This window comes from Salvelinus sp. IW2-2015, linkage group LG1 (genome assembly GCF_002910315.2).
Source record: "Salvelinus sp. IW2-2015 linkage group LG1, ASM291031v2, whole genome shotgun sequence".
NCBI lineage: Eukaryota > Metazoa > Chordata > Actinopteri > Salmoniformes > Salmonidae > Salvelinus > Salvelinus sp. IW2-2015.
In genome coordinates this window covers 51,817,794-51,838,863 of record NC_036838.1, presented here as the reverse complement: position 1 = coordinate 51,838,863, position 21,070 = coordinate 51,817,794, and the positions used below count along the sequence as shown (strand labels likewise).

At 40.8% G+C, this 21,070-nt stretch overlaps 1 protein-coding gene across 3 annotated transcripts in view; it reads right to left on the bottom strand.

Annotated features, from left to right (window-relative positions):
* Positions 1–21,070, bottom strand: part of LOC111969579 (contactin-4-like) — a 259,803-nt gene that overhangs the window by 131,935 nt on the left and 106,798 nt on the right. For all 3 annotated transcript variants that reach the window (XM_023995756.1, XM_023995757.1, XM_023995759.2), the window contains exon 4: positions 7,842–8,017. In XM_023995756.1, coding sequence (XP_023851524.1) covers positions 7,842–8,017 — 176 coding nt within the window. The remainder of the gene's footprint in view (positions 1–7,841; positions 8,018–21,070) is intronic.

Sequence of the window (21,070 nt, the reverse complement as noted above, 5' to 3'; positions counted from 1 at the left end):
GAGACATTTATTTGATAACGGGTGCAGATTTAAGAGCACATATTGTTCCAATTTGATTAATTAACCTTAATTAACCTTGCTCTGTAATATGTTCCATATTGTCATGTCACCTCGAGCATCAATGCTGGAATGAAAGCGCTCTCTTTCCAGGGCGACTTGATGGAAAAGTCTTGAGCATCTCTCTCAGCAACCAACCAAACCTGCTTTCAAACTAGATTGCTGTTAGTTCTGCTCCAGGAGCAGATTTAAATGTAAAATTACTGGGCTCACTGATTTATTAAGAGGACTATAAGGTCAGCTAATATATGTCATACTGGTTATGGGACAAGTCGATTAGGAGGCAGGCTTTAATTATTTCTTCAAACATAAATCTCCTCTTAACCCAGGAACACACTTTTGCTAATAGCTATTTGAGACTCTTAAGGTCTATTAAGAAAAGCAATTCTTTGCAATTTTTCACAGATGAATGTGAGATTTGGCAATTAAGAGTCAATTAGCTATATGCATCCACCTCAGCAATTTTACTGATCTCTAAAAAAGAGAGATGATTTTCTGATACCATTGGACCGCACACTGATAGAAATAAGTAGAAAGTTCATTCCATTTGTGAATAATTGATGTTGAATAGTATTCTGAACACATTCAAATTGGTTTCAGGTGCTATGGCAGTTCAAATTGGTTTCAGGTGCTATGGCAGTTCAAATTGGTTTCAGGTGCTATGGCAGTTCAAATTGGTTTCAGGTGCTATGGCAGTTCAAATTGGTTTCAGGTGCTATGGCAGTTCAAAATGCACAATTAAACTCTAGACAGTTTTACAGGTAAAAGAGAATGTGATATAAAACATGAATCTCTGACTGACTGACTGGGCTTATTGTCTGCAAGTGAACTCCTCATTTGGTAAGTCTAGACTCCTTGACTTTTCTCTATCAAAACACAGTTTTAATGAATGGCTTGCAGATGTCCCGTACATGTGGGCCCATGGAGGTAATTCTGTGTCTATAGTGGTCCAATCTGGGAACCAGGGGATTGGTAACAAAAGGTTTGGAGTGACACTGCCACCCTCTTTCATCTCAACACAGGATGGGGTGCTAGATAAAAGCCCCAGAGAGCCTAGGAAATAGAGAGCCTGAAGGAACAAAGTGGACAAAAGCATTGGACATCTAAGGTGCTGAGTAAATTTTACAAAGTATATTTTTGGGCATTATTTAGGATAAAAGCCGTTGTAGTAACAAGAAGCGGTACTGGGGCCACTTCACTGCCAGTGCAGGAGGCTATGTTTGATCATCCTGATAAAATACACATGCACACACCCATGTGTGCGCGCCCACACACACAAACACACAGAGAGAGAGAGAGGGAGAGAGAGAGAGAGATAATGATAGTGCTAAAATCAAACTGTGCTCCCTCCCGTCCTAAAAGCAGAAGCAGAGCAAACAAACCATTGTTGCAAAAAGGTCCTGAAGATCCCAGCCAAAATCCTTATTACAGAATGATACAGCCAATGCCTCAAGAAGAGCCTGTAATGTCAGAGGGTACAGTGCTGGAGACTTGACCAAATGCATGCTCCTCTGAGCACACAGCTGTGCACATGGGCTCTTTTTGTTCAAAAGAAAGCATGAAAGCATGCAGTCAGCCTTCTAGAGATATGTCTAATAATTCTCATCTCAGTCGCAAGAAAAGAGGCAGGCCTTGTAAATGTTGGTATTGAACTACTCTTCCCACGATTTATTGAGAAATTAAGGTAACGTAATATACACTGAGTGTACAAAACATTCGGAACACCTTCCCAATGTTGAGTTGCAACCCTTTTGCCTTCAGAACAGCCTCAATTCGTCGGGGCATGCACTCTACAAGGTGTCAAAAGCATTCCACAGGGATGCTGGCCCATGTTTACTCCAATGCTTTCCACAGTTGTGTCAAGTTGGCTGGATGTCCTTTGGGTGGTGGACCATTCACAGGAAACTGTTGAGCGTGAAAAACCTAGCAGTGTTGCAGTTTTTGACACACTCAAACCGGGCAGCTACTACCATACCCCATTCAAAGGCACCTAAATATTTTGTCTTGCATATTCACCCCCAATGGCACACATACAGAAAACCTGCACGTAAGCATTTCGTTTCACAGGGGAGTTCATTTCACTTGAAAGTTAGATTCCTCTTTTCACGCTTAACTTACTGTAACTGGGGTTAACTGTAGCTGACATTACATCATAGCGTAGGTTTAAAAAGCGTAGGTTCAAATGTACAGTAATGAGTGATATTTCCTTTCATTTTGTTCTTGTCATAGAAGAATCGTTTAAAGCCACAAAGGGGAGACAAGCACATGACATCTGATGCAATTGCATACAGTCTATGCAGGTAAAAAAGTTCTAAAGCCAGAATATAGCTGGTAGCTATTTACACTTAATTAACTCAGCTTACCGTACTCCCTCTATTCACATTATCACAACAGCTGGAGAGTAGTGTTCAGGAAATATTTGCATTTAAACGAGGGATTCATGTAAATCCTTCAGGAGTTACGGGAATTTTACACCATGTTTAGCAAATCTAGTAGGATTCTCAAATCTCTGGATGCGGGGGGCTCGTATAAAAGATGAAAAAACGGAAGTAAAAAAACAGCACATCTGTCTGCATAATTGCACATGCTCTGTGAGAGAAATACAGCTGTACTCTATGAATATAAAGTAAAAACGACTGAGGACTGTATTGTGGCAAAATGTATACGTATAAAAATGTCTGCACTAACATAGTTTTCATCTGGACCCACATTTCCATTTTCATTGACAACAAATACATCCCATAGCTTATTATTGGTAAATCTTTGGTCTAACTCTGTAGTCAACCAATAATACACTGTAGAACAATGTATCACATTGAAATCATGACCTTTGAGGTGGCAACTCTGTGACTCAGAAACATTGTATATACAAGCTATTCATCCATATGAATTATGGGTGTACATCTTTTACATAATCACCGATAAAGAATCAATAGAAATAATAATCAAGGGAAGGCGGTATTGAGTGAGAGAGCGGCCCTCTATCCATCAGTTAGCCATGCGTCAGGCAGTAGACAGGACCAACTCCTCACTGGCAGCACCACCATCCATCACAAGTTCATGGGAGGAAGGGTAACGTCAGATTATTTGGAGCACTGCTACTCAGGGGGGTAACATTGACAATCCCGGAAAATATCTAGAGGAACAAAACTTTCTCCAACTGAAGAATATGTACATATACCTATTCAGAGTGCCGATTGTTGTCCATATTCAAATCAAATCAAATGTTATTGGTTGCATACACATATTTTGCAGATCTTATCGCAGGTGTAGTGAACTGCTTATGTTCCTAGCTCCAACAGTGCAGTAAACAATACACATGGGTTATTACTAGTAGAAAAAAGGAGTAAAAATACTTTAAAGTACTACTTACGTCATTTTTTGTGGTATCTGTACTTTACTTTATTTATATTTTGGACTAATTTTACTTTAACTTCACTACATTCCTAAAGAAAATATTGTATAGGATTTTCCATACATTTTCCCTAACAACACAAGGTACTCGTTACATTTTGAATGCTTAGCAGGACAGGAACCTATGACAATTGGGTACTTTTTCCACCACTGTATCTAAGCACGACTGCCAAATCTCTTACATGTAAGCAGACGCAGATGGTATAACACAGGGATGGGCAACTTTGATGTGGGTGGGGGCAACAAAAAAATTGAACTCATCATGACGGGCTCGCGGGTCTGCTTACCCAAATTCATGCCCACACATGCAGTCAGAGCCTAGCTTAGCCTTTTGGGGGACCTAAGTGAAAACAAATTCTCTCTGTCTTTTGCCATGGGGGTGTAGAGAAAATGTTGCAATTTTATAATTCTACATATTTTGTCATGGGGCGGAGAGAAAAATGTGCAGTTTTACAGCTAATTTCCTGCAATTCTACTCATTTAGCCATAGGGTGGAGAGAAATGTTTGCAGATTTTAATTTGATATTTGAGTGAGAGTCACTAATAAAATCAATGGGGAACCACCCATTTGGTAATTCGACCATGATTACTACAAGTTTAGATAGCTGGCTAGACTAACTTACCAATCTAAAAAATGGTAGTTGACATGGGCTAATTGAGTGACTCTCAGTGACTGACATTACAATTGAGAGAAAACTGCTGATGCACAACCAAATGTCAAAATTGCATCTTCTGTATTCTTCTATTCTAACTCTCAACAGTAAGTTGAGACCCCGACTGAGTTCCTAAAATTATTATTATTATTTTATTTTTTGGGGGGGGGGAATTGATCCGTAGGCTGCCTGCCGTATAAGATATTCCATTTATTTCAGACAGCTCTTCCCCTGTTCCCACTGTCACTTCCAGTTCATAGACAGGGAAATGAGCAGATGGAAAACTAGCCATCAGTATAAACTAAAGTGAGCAACAGTTCCAACATCAGAGGATTTGTATCCACAGAGCAAACAGATTGAACATTACATCAACCAGGACAAGTCTATCCTGAGAGTGAGAGGTTGTGAGGAATAAATGACAAATCCCATAAATATTGAGACAGAATGAAATAAACATGACAGTTGATGTACAAAATGGAAAAGGAGTTCTAGAGGGAGAATAACTATCCACAGTGTTGAAAGGGGCCGGGTGACATGGACATGATATACAGTAAAGAGTTTGAGAGATTGCTATAAAAAAAATTTAAACGTTAATTATCTATTAATTCTTGACATTCTTAAAATATATTTACTTTTAGCCATTCAGACCTTGATAAACCCAAGGAAATGTATCACAACATCAACAAAGTATTGCAAAATAAATGACAGTACACAAGAAACATGATTAAGACACTATGCATGAGTTTTACTATCAATGCCTATTTCAATTAAAAAATACTTTCTATACCCAGAACCCAATTACTGAATTAGGAGGCAGAGCTTGTTCTTCAGACAGCATCAGCGCGTCCATTATGACAATTATCTATTTCCTACGGATCTTACTGAAAAGGCTTTCGGTATCTATGCTGTTAAAGCAAGCCAATTCAAGAGGAAAGGCAGAGAAAATCATATCTCCTTAAAGTACTTTGGGACCATTTGATGTTCACTGTTTTTTTATCCTTTTTACACTGAACAAAAATATAATCGCAACATGTAAAGAGTTGGTCCCATGTTCATGAGCTGAAATAAAAGATCCCAGAAATGTTCCATGTACGCACAAAAAGCTTATTTCTATCAAATGTTGTGCATGCATTTCTCCTTTGCCAAGATAATCCATCCACCTGACAGGTGTGGCATATCAAGAAGCTGATTAAACAGCATTATTCTTACACAGGTGCACCTTGTGCTGGTTACAATAAAAGGACACTAAAATGTGCAGTTAATTTCTCTACCACATGGTGTCACATGGGCGAGCGTTTTGCTGATGCCAACGTTGTGAACAGAGCAGGCATAAGTTACGGACTACGAACACAATTGCATTTTATCGATGGCATTTTGAATGCTCAGAGATACTGTGACGAGATCATGAGGCCAATTGTTGTGCCATTCATCGGCGCACTCACCTAATGTTTCAGCATGATAATGCACGGCCCCATGTCGCAAGGATTTGTACACAATTCCTGGAAGCTGAAAATGTCCCAGTCCTTCCATGGCCTGCATACTCACCAGACATGTCACCCATTGAGCATGTTAGGGATGCTCTGGATCAATGTGTACAACAGCGTGTTCCAGTACACGCCAATATCCAGCAACTTCCCCCAGCCATTGAAGAGGAGTGGGACAACATTCCACACGTCACAATCAACAACCTGATCAACTTTATGAGAAGGAGATCTGCGCTGCATAAGGCAAATGGTGGTAACACCACATGATTTCTGATCCACGCCCCTACCTTTTTTTAAAGGAATCTGTGGCCAATAGATGCATATCTGTATTGCCAGTCAAGTGAAATCCATAGATTAGGGCCTAATGAATTCATTTAAATTGACTGATTTCCTGATATAAACTGTAACTCAGTAAAATCTTTGAAATTGTTGCATGTTGTGTTTATATTTTTGTTCAGTGTATTATCTCAACTCTACGAGGTCAAGCTCCAGCAAATTAATCACGGAGAATATTTTCACATAAATCACATAAATAGCCAACTTTCATTATGCTTCTCTGGAAGAAGATGGTATTGATTGATGCATACTGTCATCGAATGTATTTTAAGAGCATTATTTTAAGAGCTGACAGAATGTATTATTGATTGAGCTGAACTGGGCTGCACCACTTAAGAGCATTAAATATTGTATGCATGTTACAGTGAAAAGATGGTTCAAATTTCACTGTGAAATACCATTCAAAGATTGAATCTGAATCAACATAAAACCATTTGCAAGGTCAAGAACAGACAACATGGAAACAGGTAAGAAATGAACACATGGATTAATATGATGTATAGTATATTTGGCCTGCAGGCATAACAGGGCCAAATCCATCAATAATCACTCATATCTAAAGTATTGATGAGATCAATAAACAGTGTATTAAATGTCCTCTCTCCAATGGAATTAATTTAATGTATCAATACTTTCTGCTCTAATTTTACAATCAAATCGTTCAATGTTGACATGAAGTTGAGAGCCACATACTCTAACAAATTGCAAGATACACTCTCTAATAATATCAACTGCCCTTTAAAGTATTGTCTTGAACCCGCACCATTCAGTCATCATGTGGAGTTTTTTAAGCTATACCAAGAGTAATAAAGAAGACAGATGACAGTCACAGATGCAGGTCCTTACTATGTGAAAACATCCCAAGACTTTAAGGTCAGGCCCGGACAATTGATGGAACTGTCACTGTTTCGCCCTATAGTGACAGTGGAGTTCCCTACAGATCGGATTACTCTTGCTCCGGAGTGAGACTGGGCCCGGCCAGGGGGACAAAATAAATGGCCTGTGAGGGATGGGGCGGCCTTGTTCCCACCGTGGGGCATCAGAACTGATTCTGAAGAAGCCATCATTCATTTAACTGTCCATGTCGTCATTTTAGGATGTCCAATAACTGGAGAAGCAGCAAGGAGTATTGACTTCCTCTTACTCAATAGGAAAACAGCTAAATTGAGACCGTAGTCTGTCAGTTATGTGCAGAAATTCTGCTATCTTTATTTTCAACTTAGTCATTTAGCAGACGTTCGTATCCAGAGTGACTTGCCGTAGTGAGTGCATACATTTTCGTACTAGTCCCACATGGGAATCAAACCCACAACCCTTGGTGTTGCAAGTTCCATGCTCTACCAACAGCCACATGGAACCATTTATCCTCTTCTACTCAGGTCTGTCAGTTATAATGTCCAAGAAAAATAATAATATAAATATATACTGCTTTATCTTATCTTTATCTTATTCTTCTATTCCCATTATTTTCACATGCTGAGAGAAGATGATTTCTGTTCGGTTTTTGTACTCACTATGACATTACGTTTGCTCAATATACTTTAACTGAACATCTTTGAAAGTCTGTCCTGTATTATAAAGACAGTATGTGGTAGTGTAGGCATTTATTGTTATTTATTTTGAGTTGAATCTTGAGGAAAGTGATGAGGAGTTATTTTTATGCGTTGGAGTTGTAGTTTCATGTATTAGCTCTATCAGGATGAAGWTCCTGAGTGTGGAGTCACAGCACTGGCAAATGCTGCTCCCCAAGGAGATGCTTCCATGTTGATTGCTTTATCAGGCGGGACACAAGACACTATGACAAGTCCCACTGACATATCTTTTCTGTCACATGCCTTCACACTGCTGGCTAGTACAGTATGATCAGAGAGGGAATAAAAGATAGTTAGTGACTTACATGCAAAGGTTAGACTGGCCTCTCGGCTAACGATGGTCCCAAAAGAGTTGAAGGCGAGGCACTGATATGTTCCAGCATCCTGGTCTTTGTTTAAATGGCTGATTCGGAGGTTGCCTCCAGACAGGCTATAGTGTGAGGCTGATTTGGGAGTGATCGCGGTGCCATTCAGTTTCCACCTAAAAACAAAATGAAAAGCAGTTAGATCCAGATCCACTATTAACTTCAATCTATTGTAGATCATGTACTGTACCTTTAGGGAAATATAAGATTCTGACAAAAACATCAAAGAAGGTAAATGCTGATTTTACCTTAATTTGATTAGTAAAGGATCAAGAGAGCCCTCAAACCATGCCCCACAGTATAGCGTTAATCTAAGTAGTGAACTACACTGACGGCTGGCACAACACAGAGCAGAAAAGACCTCACTCACTAAGAATACACAGCCTCTGTGGCCATCCATCTTGCTAGACACCAAGTCAAACAGCATAAAAATGCAGATTAATCATTACGCTGCAACAAATAAAAAGAATGGCTAGCACACTGCATTCTGCACTTTTGCATTCTACACCAGGCTATGAGATTATAATTGGTGTTAGAGGTGATCAGTGAATGATATAATTAATTTATGAAGGCAGCAGATTCCTCAATCCCTCCACATAGAGCAGAAAGGTGGTTATGATACCAAACTAAATTTCACAGATGAGTAAGCATTAGGGTTGAATGGCGGGAACCCGGTTACCGGGATTTACCACCCAAAAACCACTCCCTTTTCCCGGGATAAATAACTCAGAGAAACCGGTAAATTATAATAAATTATTTATATGAACAGCATGGCGTGAAATGGAACTGTGAAATAATGTGCAATGTCTAAATCTGGCTTCTCTACGGCCTCTGCAGGGTGGGGACGGCCCATCTCCCATCTCCATCTTCTCTAAGGCCCATCTCAGTATGGAGTGCAGTTCACAATCCATGTAGACCTACAGTATCATCTCATCATCATCATKATTTTTCTTGTGAGAGATAGGCCTAAATTTGCTGAAGCATAGCTACAGTAATATAAAGACCAAATGCGTGTCTAATTTACCCATCTCCATCTGGCTTTTATTTTTAAATTGTAAATATATATTTTTTATTGCAGCTCCAGAGTTTTAAAAGAGCCTATGACTCAAATATTGTTGCTTTAAACCAGTGCACGCACGAAGTACTCTCTCGCAGTCTTTTTCTCTCTCCATCAACTCAATTGATATATAGCCCTATATAGATGTACTAGTCTACCTCTTTCAGGTAATATATTCAATGCAGTATTATACTTATATTTAGCTAATTAATGATGGCTTATAGCCTCTGTCTCTTGTGCAATATGCATGCACCTGTGCTCTGCTAGCCTCTCTCCTTAAAAAATGCTCCTTAGCTCATGGAGTCCCATGCAGGAAAAGCTAGACTAGAACAGCTTGCTGGACATAATGTTTTGGGCATTTCTTATACCAATAGACTATTCGAAGAGGGATTTAAGCTCTTGTTTGTGTAACGTTAAATACAGCAGCCAATCGAATTCACGGGTAGTTTGAAATAAAGGTTAAATAAAAATATATATTTTTTAAAGAAGACAAATGCACTCGATGGCGGTAGGCTATAGCAGTTATTTATTCAGATGCATAACCATTCAATCTCTGTGAAGAGAAGTGAAAGCCATCCGCATTTAATTCTAGTCCTGTATTATTCAAGGATGTCATTAGAATGATGAAGATAAGGACAACAAAACGTATTTCATTTAACCGTTGAACGCGAGGAAGGAATGACCCAACAATAGAGAAAGAGGAGGTAGGCTAATACAATTAGGGGAAACACTATGAAATGTATATATGCGTCCCGCCTACTAATTATACAAATAGGCCCTATTATATTTCAACATTAAAATCTAATTCGTTAGGCTATAATTGTAACTTTGTAGGCTGCATGTGCTGCACCAGTATCGCATGGTCTCTCCCTGCTTTATCATGGTTTGAACTATGTTCGTAAATCCAATCCATATAATACAGTATAATACAATACATTACAGTAATACAGTTCACACTCAAAAAGATTAGCCTACTGGAGCTAGTTTAATTTAGCACATAGCTAGCTACATCTATGGGTTTGTATGTTTTTTTGTTGTGCGTAATGTTCAGTAGCCTATATCATAAATGTATTGGATAATGGCACAATCATTTGGACTTTTTTGGGCTTGGGTTCATTAAATGTCTTTAGGGCTCATAAAATGTATTTAATATATTGCTCATCAGACTCAAGTAGCATCAGGCTTGAATTTTCGATCAAAGCTCTCATCAAATCCAGACATAGACCTATTTATATACTTTATAATGCTTTTGAATGACACTTCCGGTTTTGGCGGGAAATACCGGGTTACCTGGGAGAAAAGTGATTTATTCTCGGGAAGGGACATTTGTAAAATACCAGGAAAATATTCAACCTTACTAAGCATGATAGGTATTAAGGACTTTATTGGGATATGGACGATGCAAACCATGATTAGGGTCCAGAGTGATTAATTGCTGATTATTTATTTGGAGTAAGGAGAATAATTGATTGTCTTTATGGATTCTAAACAGCTCAACAAATAGGGTGACTTTGTCAAAGCATTCATGAAAATATCTTTATTAGGTTGGTGTAGCTCTGCTTGAATAGATTTAAGGTATTTTATTGTATGATTCACCTTAGAGAAGGCATAATAATAAAAGGGACAAGTGTAAAAGGTTAATGACAGGTTAAAAGCAAAACGTTTGACATCAACATCTTTGTTCTCTTTCATCTACCATTTAGACAACTACCAACCATATCAAGCATTTGAATAGAAACTGGGCCTGAGGGTTATCTCTCCCAGGGCTTCATTATAGAGAGGGAAGAATAACTCAGATCCATACATGGTGTTCTTGTGCTATGGCAATTATGACTGGAATAGAGTAAYAGGCTAAACATCATTCCTTGAGCAAAAGGGAACATGTAGTTCAAACTAAAAATATATGATTACAAACAGTTCACGGTGGCTTTGTTCTTACAGAATACAATATGACCATGCCTTTAAATACATAGTGCTTATGGGGGTAGCACCGCGTTTACAAGCTGGTACTGTAGACACTGTAGATATATAATAGTTCAGTGATACATTACCATGCCTACTCCAAACCAGCCTTACACTACGTACACAAGTCTGTGGTCTCCAGTGCCTCATTACTCTTCACTACAGTATGGTAAAGGTCCTCACCGACCGGCTCATAAGGCAACTCGAGACATTTGCTTACTTCCAATGCAAGAAAAACAAAAACATCAATATTTTACTGCACAGTAGTGAGTCTACTCTAACTACTCAGGCTTTCAGAAAGAGAACCTGCAATTGATAAAATGAGAAGAGCCTCTAACATGATCTGTTATCTCAGAGAAGTGGTCCTCATCAGCTCTCATACAAGGCTGTTTTTGTGTTAGAAAAAAATGGTATTCCATTAAAAATTAAAGCAGTCTGCCTATTCAAAGTTGTTATATTATTTTTCTTCAACAGAGAGAGTGATTCAATAGAGCCAATATTGAATATCACATTCCTGCAAGTTCTGGATGAGAGAAGACAGAGCTTTGACTGATATGGTAATACTGAGAAAACCAAAAACGCCACTTCCCTTCAGGTCAACATCGGAGCATTAAGCTGCACAAGGAGCTTTCTGAGGGAAGGAATAAGTGAGTGAGTTAGGTCAACATACTAAGATGAAAATCCATTGTCTTGCCACTAGATATTGACCTGACAATGACTGTTGTATTGAATTGAGTCGGCTAATATCATGGCCATGATACATTGAGCAATAAATTAAATCAAGTACATGTACATGTTGCAGATAATCTAATAATCTAATAGACAATTAATCATTCTAGAGGGGCACACTGGTATAGCAGCTCTGTTTGTTAAGCACATGCTTTATGCAATCATGTTCCAGCAGGCCGTCCATACAGTGGCATAATATCATGCCATCTGGCTTATGAGTTTGTAGAACGTTACACGGTCTGTTCCTTTCCTTTAGCCTTCTGCGTGGCGATAGACCCAGTGCCACAGAACAAAGACTCTTTTATCCAGAGTAAATATTCTGTTATAAGCTTTATGCTTGTAGGGACAGACAGTTTTAAAGCATATAAGAGGATGAGCCACATTTAATGCCCAACCTCTGAGGTCAGCCTGTAACAGTATACGATTGTGTGATGTGCAGTTAATGAACTTTGAAGATGATTTAGTCTGCAGCTGCCCTCAGGAAGACCGTCTTAGAAGGCAGGCAGGCAGCCCATCCCGGGCCAGGCTCTGTGCTCTGACAGGACTGTAGTGACCTTGACAGGAAACAGCTGATTAGGTCATCCTTTAAACTGGCTCAATCCCAAGTGTTAAATTTACCAATCCTTCTAAATCTCACCCCAGCAATTTCATTGAGCAAACATGATTGATTTGAACCTTGTAGTTGCCAGAGATACAACACACACAATTTTCGATAGACTAATGTACCGTGCAGAGAGAGGAAAAGAGACACTGGCCATGTCTGAATATCCACACTTGCATCCTAAATAGTATGCCGGTTGGGTATACAAAAAAATAGTTTAATAGTGTTCGACATTTGGAAAATCAATTATACTTTAAATGCCTGGATGTCTTCCTCATTTCGGCTTTGATGACAGCTGACCAATTAGATACACAGCAGGGATGAGGCGTACCCCTGGGGGTTTGAGTACCCCAATTTGGGAATACCTGTACTAGATGAAGATCCTAAATGAGTTTAACATCCTGGCATTTAAACCCTACTCAATTTTATTTTTTTTGCATACTATTAAACATTTATTTTCACATAATGAGAATGCGTCATGCGCGATTGCATTGTTTCCCATTATTCGTTGATTTCGGTAGCTGCGCAATACCGTCGGGGGTACGCCTAATAAAAATGTGATTTTTTCCAAACAGTCCATTTKTATTTTCCAATGGGGCTATACACTTGGGTGAGTTTTCTTCTGCCTSAGTAGTCTCGTTTCACTGCCAAAAATAAAACTAAACCATCTAGTGTTCAGCGAAATAACAACACAATGTCAAATACAGGTAGCCTAGTCAAATAATTAACATCCTAACGGTCCGTATGTTGCCAAACGTAGCTGATGCTCATTCCGTTGCTCATTGCTCATTCGAAAATGGATAAATGGTTAAAAAAATAAGGTCATAGAGACACATACCAGCTCTACTGGTAGTACTGCTACTACCAGCAGTATWACAGCTGCACCTGTCAAGTTGTTCTGCTTCCACGAGCACATCCAATGCTAGCATCAGTAATTCTACATTTGTTGTTAGCCCAGCTAGGATAGACACTGACAGTTGTGAATCTGATGCAACTGAAGAGCTACTGCCACCTTACCCGGGAAAGCACCGAACAAAAGACAAATATGATGAGAACTACATTGATTTGGGGTTCACTTATATTGGGAGTAGTGCCTTTTCTCAGCCACAGTGTGTTATATGTGCAAAAGTACTATCTCACAACTCAATGAAACATTCACTCTTGAGCAGACATTTAGAAACAAAACATGCCAATTTGAAAAATAAGCCACGGGAGTTTTTGAGCGAGAATTAAGACGACTTTCGAGTAGTCAGACATGTATAAAAGCAACAGATACCATTAATAATAAGGGTCTTATATGGTGAGCTACTGAGTGGCTAGGACAGGCAAGCCCCATGCTATTGTGGAGGACTTAATTCTTCCTGCTGCCGCGGATATGGCTGGGACAATGCTGGGAGAAAAGGCCAAAGAAACTATACAGACAATGTCTTCATCAAACAACACTGGATAACGATACTTTGTGGGAGGCAGTTGTTGATGTGTACAGAGGGTCCCTGTTTCGAGCCCAGGTAGGGGCGAGGAGAGTGGCGGAAGCTGTACTGTTACATTTCTGCTGTTGACCCGGATCACTGGTTGCTGCGGAAAAGGAGGAGGTCAAAAGGGGGGTGAGTGTAACCGGTGTGAAATGGCTAGCTAGTTAGCGGGGTGCGTGCTAATAGTGTTTCAATCGGTGACGTCACTCGCTCTGAGACCTTGAAGTAGTTGTTCCCCTTGCTCTGCAAGGCCCGCGGCTATTGTGTAGTGATGGGTAATGGTGCCTCGAGGGTGGCTGTTGTCGATGTATGCAGAGGGTCCCTGGTTCGAGCCCAGGTTGAGGCGAGGAGAGGGACTGAAGCTATACTGTTACACATACAAGCCAGTGAATTCTATGCGTTACAGACTTGGCGGGCCTGGCACAGCTCCTGGTATATGTCCTATAGTTTATGGGGAGTCAAATAAGGAAGACATCCTCTTGTGCAAACCACTGGAAACCAGGATAACAGGAGAGGATATTTCTAAAGTACTGGACAGCTTTGTGACATCAAATGGACTTTGGTGGTCAAGATGTGTTGGTATCTGTACTGATGGCGTAAAAGCCATGACAGAGAGACATAGTGGAGTGGTAACGTGTGCGCAAGCAGTTGCTCCCGACACCACTTGGGTACACTGCAGCGTCCACCGAGAGGCTCTTGCTGCCAAGGGAATGCCTGACAGCTTGAAAGACGTTTTGGCACTACAGTGAAAATGGTTAACTTTGACAAAGCAAGGCCCCTGAACTCTCGTGTATTTTCTGAACTGCAATGATATGGGCAGTGACAATGTACCGCTTTTACAACATACAGAAGTGCGCTGGTTATCAAGGGGCAAAGTATTGACACGTTTTTTTAATTGAGAGACGAGCTTAGCCTGTTGAGGATAGAGGGCGCTATTTTCACTTTGGGGAAAAATCGTGCCCAATTTAAACGGCCTCGTACTCTATTCTTGCTCGTACAATATGCATATTATTATTACTATTGGATAGAAAACACTCTCAAGTTTCTAAAACCGTTTGAATTATATCTGTGAGTAAAACAGAACTCATTTTGCAGCAAACTTCCTGTCAGAAAGTGAAAAATCTGAAATCGAGGCTCTGTTCCAGGGCCTGCCTATAAATGTGCTTGATATCTATTAGTATACATGCACTTCATACGCCTTCCACTAGATGTCAATAGGCTGTGAGAGGTGAAATGGGGTTTCTAGGTATTTCTATGGTCAAAAGATAGAGCTTGGAATGACATGACCCCAGAATTCCTTTGTTCAGGAAGCGCATAAAGGTCACCAGTATTGGCTTCTGAAAAGCATTCGTTATAGACGTCTTATATCTCCGGCTTTGATTTTATTTGATAAATGTGAAAATATCATCGTAAAGTATGTTTTTTCAATATAGTTTTATTAGATTATTGAAATTTTTTCGGGAGTTTAGGCGTGTTGCGTTCTTTGCGTTTGGTGACGAAGGAGAGCTTAGCGCCACTTGGCTAGTTTTGCTTGCTCATTCGAGAGGGAAAAATGCCATTCTAAAACCAAACAACGATTGTTCTGGACAAAGGACCACTTGTACAACATTCTGATGGAAGATCATCAAAAGTAGGACCCATTTATGATGTTATTTCATATATCTGTCGAACATGTTTACTTTTAGTTTGCGCCCAGATTTTGGGCGCTCTCTCGCAATAACGTAAGCTGCATGTCGTAATGAAGTTCTTTTTAGAATTCTAACACGGCGATTGCATTAAGAACTAGTGTATCTATCATTTCCTATACAACATGTATTTTTTAGTAAAGTTTATGAATAGTTATTTGGTCAGAATAGGTGAGTGTCAGAAAAATATCCGGACATTCTGGGAAAAAGATGCTAAGTTTTCAGAATGTATAACCACGGATTTCAGCTCTAAATATGCACATTTTCGAACAAACCATATATGTATTGTGTAATATGATGTTATAGGACTGTCATCTGATGAAGTTTATGAAGGTTAGTGAAAAAATCTATATCTTTTGCTGGTTTATTCGCTATCGCTAACGTGCCTATCYCTATCGCTAATGTGCCTTGAATGAATGAATGCGGTTGTGTGGTAGGCTATTGTAGTAAGCTAATATAATGCTATATTGTGTTTTCGCTGTAAAACACTTAAAAAATCGGAAATATTGGCTGGATTCACAAGATGTTTGTCTTTCATTTGCTGTACACCATGCATTTTTCAGAAATGTTTTATGATGAGTATTTAGGTATTTCACGTTGGTCTCTATAATTACTCTGGCTGCTTCGGTGCTATTTCTGATGGTAGCTGTGATGGTAGCTGCAATGTAAAACTGATTTATACCTCAAATATGCACATTTTTCGAACAAAACATAGATTTATTGTGTAACATGTRATWAGACTGTCATCTGATGAAGTTGTTTCTTGGTTAGTTTGGTTGGTTCTTGGTTAGTTTGGTTGGTTTTGTGCATGCTACCTGTGCTGTGAAAAATGTCTGTGCTTTTTTGTATTTGGTGGTGAGCTAACATAAATACACGTGGTGTTTTCGCTGTAAAACATTTTAAAAATCGGACATGTTGACTGGATTCACAAGATGTTTATCTTTCATTTGCTGTATTGGACTTGTTAATGTGTGAAAGTTAAATATTTCTAAAAAATATTTTTTGAATTTCGCGCTCTGCCTTTTCAGTGGAATGTGGGAGGAGTTCCGCTAGCGGAACCCCGGGGCTAGACAGGTTAGAGTTTTCTATACTGGCCATCATTTTCACTTGTCTGACCACTTGCATGATGACGAGTTTCTCACACGACTGGCCATTCTGGGTGATGTTTTATCTTGACTGAATGAATCTAGGATTACAGGGACTCTCCGCAACTACATTCAATGTGCGGGACAAAATTGAGGTTATGATTAAGAAGTTGGAGCTCTTCTCTGTCTGCATTAAAAAGGACAACAAACAGGTCTTTCCATATTGTTAGATTTTTTGTGTGAAAATGAACTCAAGCTTACGGACAATGTCAAATGTGATATAGCGAAGCACCTGKATGAGTTGGGTGCGCAATTACGCAGGTACTTTCCCGAAACGGACGACACAAACAACTGGATTCGTTATCCCTTTCATGCCCTACCTCCAGTCCACTTACCAATATCTGAACAAGAGAGCCTCATCGAAATCGCAACAAGCGGTTCTGTGAAAATTGAATTTAATCAGAAGCCACTGCCAGATTTCTGTATTGGGCTGCGCTCAGAGTATCCTGCCTTGGCAAATCACACTGTTAAGACACTGATGCCCTTTGCAACCACGTACTTATTAGAGAGTGGATTCTCGGCCCTCACTAGCATGAAAACTAAATACAGGCACAGACTGTGTGTGGAGAATGATTTAAGACTGAGACTCTCCCCAATACAACCCAACATTGCAGAGTTATTTGCATCCTTTCAAGCACACCCTTCTCATTAACCTGTGGTGAGTTATTCACAATTTTCAATGAACAAATAAGGTTTTATATGTAAGATGGTTAAATAAAGAGCAAAATTATTGATTATTATAATATTATTATTTGTGCCCTGGTCATATAAGAGCTCTGTGTCACTTCCCACGAGTTGGGTTGTGACAAAAACTCACACTCATTCTTATGTTTAATAAATGTATCGTATAGTGTGTGTGTGTGGAGACTTACAATGATGGAAAAAAACAACATTTGAGAGTGCGCTGACCCTGTTGCTAGAGGGGGTACACAGCTGGAGGTTGAATGTTTGAAGGGGTACGGGACTATAAAACATTTCGGAACCATTGATCAGGTAGAATTTGATGCACACTTTTCCACAATATATTGGAAGAGYTGGGCTGCGAATGATAGGCCCTAGTTAGCTTCAAGTAGCCAACAACAAATCTACACTACTTAATTGGGAAGATGCCCGAAGCTTCTGTGGTGGTGTGGAAATGTAGGATAACATGGCGATGACAGAGATGGCAGCATCGGGACTAGCTCTTGGGAAACTTTGCAGTATTTAGTTTTTTATGTACTATTTTTTTAAATATTATTAGCTCAGGAAATGTTTTGTGTCATTACATACAGCCGGGAAGAACTATTGGATATTATAGCTGCGGTAACTCAGCAGAACTAGCATATCGACCAGGAATATGACTTCCCTGGAGGAGATCCTTTGTTCACTCTTCCCAGATCAATTGAATTTATTCCAGAGGCCGAAAACATCGCCGGAAGGAGAGGCAATCGAGGAGGCCTATTGGTTAGAATTAGGAGGCGCGCATACCACCCACCGCTCCGAGTATATTACTTGCTAATGTTCAGTCTTTGGTTAACAAAGTTGATGAGCTTAGAGCAAGGATTTCTTTCCAGAGAGACAACGGCAACTGCACCGCCCGCAAGGCTCTCCAGAGGGTGGTGTGGTCTGCCCAATGCATTACCGGGGGCAAACTACCCACGCTCCAGGACACCCACAGCATCCAATGTCACAGGAAGGTCAAAAAGATCATCAAGGAAATCAACCACCCGAGCCACTGCCTGTTCACCCCGGTATCATCCAGAAGGTGAGGTCAGTACAGGTGCATCAAAGCTGGGACCGAGAGACTGAAACACAGCTTCTATCTCAATGCCATCAGACTCTTAAACAGCCATCACTAGCACATTAGAGGCTGCTGCCTATAGGCATAGACTAGAAATCACTGGCCACTTTAAGGAATGGAACACCAGTCACTTTAATCATGTTTACATATCTGGCATTACTGTTCTCTTATGTATAGACTGTATTATATACTATTCCACGGTATCTTAGTCACTTAATAATGTTTACATATCTTGCATTACTCATCTCATATGTATATACTGTATTCTGTACTATTCTAAGGTATCTTAGTCACTTAATAGTGTTTACATATCTGGCATTACTCATCTCATATGAATATACTGTATTCTATACTATTCTACTGTATCTTAGTCCATGCCGCTCTGACATCGCTCGTCCATATATATATATATAGTCTTAATTCKTTCCTACTTAGATTTGTGTGTATTGGGTATATATTGTGTCATTTGTTATATATTACTAGTTAGATATTACTGCACTGTCGGAGCTAGAGCACAAGCATTTCYCTACACCTGCAATAACATCTGCTAATCACGTGTATGTGACCAATCAAATTTGATTTGATTTAGGCTAAGTCGTTTTTGTTCTCCTTACAATGATCACGAGTATTGCATAGTAGGCTAAATCTTTGAAAACTGTTTTTTTTTTACCTGTTTTCTCACTGAAAAGTGTTTCTTGTCCTCTTGGCCTTCGTCAGAGCTTTTAAACTAAATACTAAACCGTATTTTGATTTCTGAATGTGTCGGTACCAGGACTCGGGATGTGGCTGCGTTATTGATGTCATGTTAATCAGGCCTTCTGATTTGAACAGATTGTTTTAGTTTTGTAGGCTAGACTACCTACTCAATTATTTAATGTATGGATCAAGCCCTAGCAGTCATTCTGATCTCGTTCCCAATGATCAGTGCTTAAGTTTATTATGAATTTGCGATGCACCRCGACTGTCAAAGTTTTTCTGCGCAATAACCTTTCGATTTGAACATTTGAAAAGTTTTGGTGTGTGTACTAGGCTATTTGTTTTTAATTTATATATGAGTTATAGTACTTTGGTTTCACTAATAACTATGTTGAAATGGAACCAAATGATCTGTTTCTGTCTTCAGGGCTTTTAAAATAGGATTGATGGGCTATATGGTCTACTACGGTATAGGTCGAATGTGATAGTCTGCCTATAACCAGCCTGAGTAGACCTATAAAAATCCACCTGCACTCGGCCCTGCTTCACGCTACTGCGTTGCGGCCGTGACATACTGCATACTTTTTACTAAACAGTACYGGCTAAATAGTATTTTTCATAGCTGTCTATTTATTTATTTGCATACACCGGGGCCTCACTGCGGTGGCGGTCGGCACTCGCCTTTTGCCTCCTGACGGCCCGTTGTAGCCGCACATGGGCAGCGTTCCATGTCTCCTCCGAGTGCCGAAACCATTCATCCACCGCAGGAGCCTCGATCTGGCTCTGATGCCATGGTGCCAGGACTGGCTGATAACCCAGCACACACTGAAACGGTGATAGGTTGGTAGAGGAGTGGCGGAGGAAGTTTTGGGCCATCTCCGCCCAGGGGATGWAAACCGCCCACTCCCCCGGCCGGTCCTGGCAATAGGACCGCAGAAACATACCCACATCCTGGTTGACTCTCTCCACCTGCCCGTTAATCTCGGGGTGGAAACCTGAGGTAAGGCTGACCGAGACCCCCAGGCGATCCGTCACAAAATCCACCAATAGGTGTGACCACGGTCGTTGTGGAACGGGAAGGGGTTGTAATTTCCCTCTGGGCAGATATCTAGGTGCCTTGCACTGTGCGCGTACCGAACAGGAGGAAACATAAACCCTCACGTCCTTAGCTAAAGTGGGCCACCAGTACTTCCCAGCAAGGCAGCGCACCGTCCGACCGATGCCAGGATGACCAGAGGAGGGTGACGTGTGAGCCCAACAGATCAAACGATCACGGACATCAAACAGAACGTACAGACGCCCAACTGGACACTGAGGGGGAGTGGGCTTTGAACGTGACGCCCGCTCGATGTCCGCGTCCACCTCCCATACCACCGGTGCCACCAGGCAAGAAGCTGGAATTATGGGAGTGGGATCCGTGGACCGCTCCGCTGTATCATACAGCCGGGACAGTGCGTCTGCCTTAACGTTCTGGGAACCTGGTTTGTAGGATAGGGTTAAAACAAAGCAGGTGAAAAACATGGCCCACCTTGCCTGGCGAGGGTTCATTCTCCTCGCCGCCCGGATGTACTCCAGATTGCGGTGGTCAGTCCAAATGAGGAAAGGGTGTTTAGCCCCCTCAAGCCAATGCCTCCACGCCTTCAGAGCCTTGACAACAGCCAACAGCTCCCGGTCCCCCACATCATAGTTTCGCTCCGCCGGGCTGAGCTTCTTTGAAAAGAAAGCACAGGGGCGGAGCTTCGGTGGCGTACCCGAGCGCTGAGGCAGCACAGCTCCTATCCCAGCCTCGGACGCGTCCACCTCTACTATGAATGCCAAGGAGGGATCAGGATGAGCCAGTACAGGAGCCGAGGTAAACAGAGCCTTCAGGTGACCAAAAACCCTGTCCGCCTCAGCTGACCACTGCAGTCGCACCGGTCCCCCCTTCAGCAAGGAGGTAATGGGAGCCGCTACCTGACCAAAGCCCCGGATAAACCTCCGGTAGTAGTTGGCAAACCCTAAGAACCGCTGCACCTCCTTTACCGTGGTGGAGTCGGCCAATT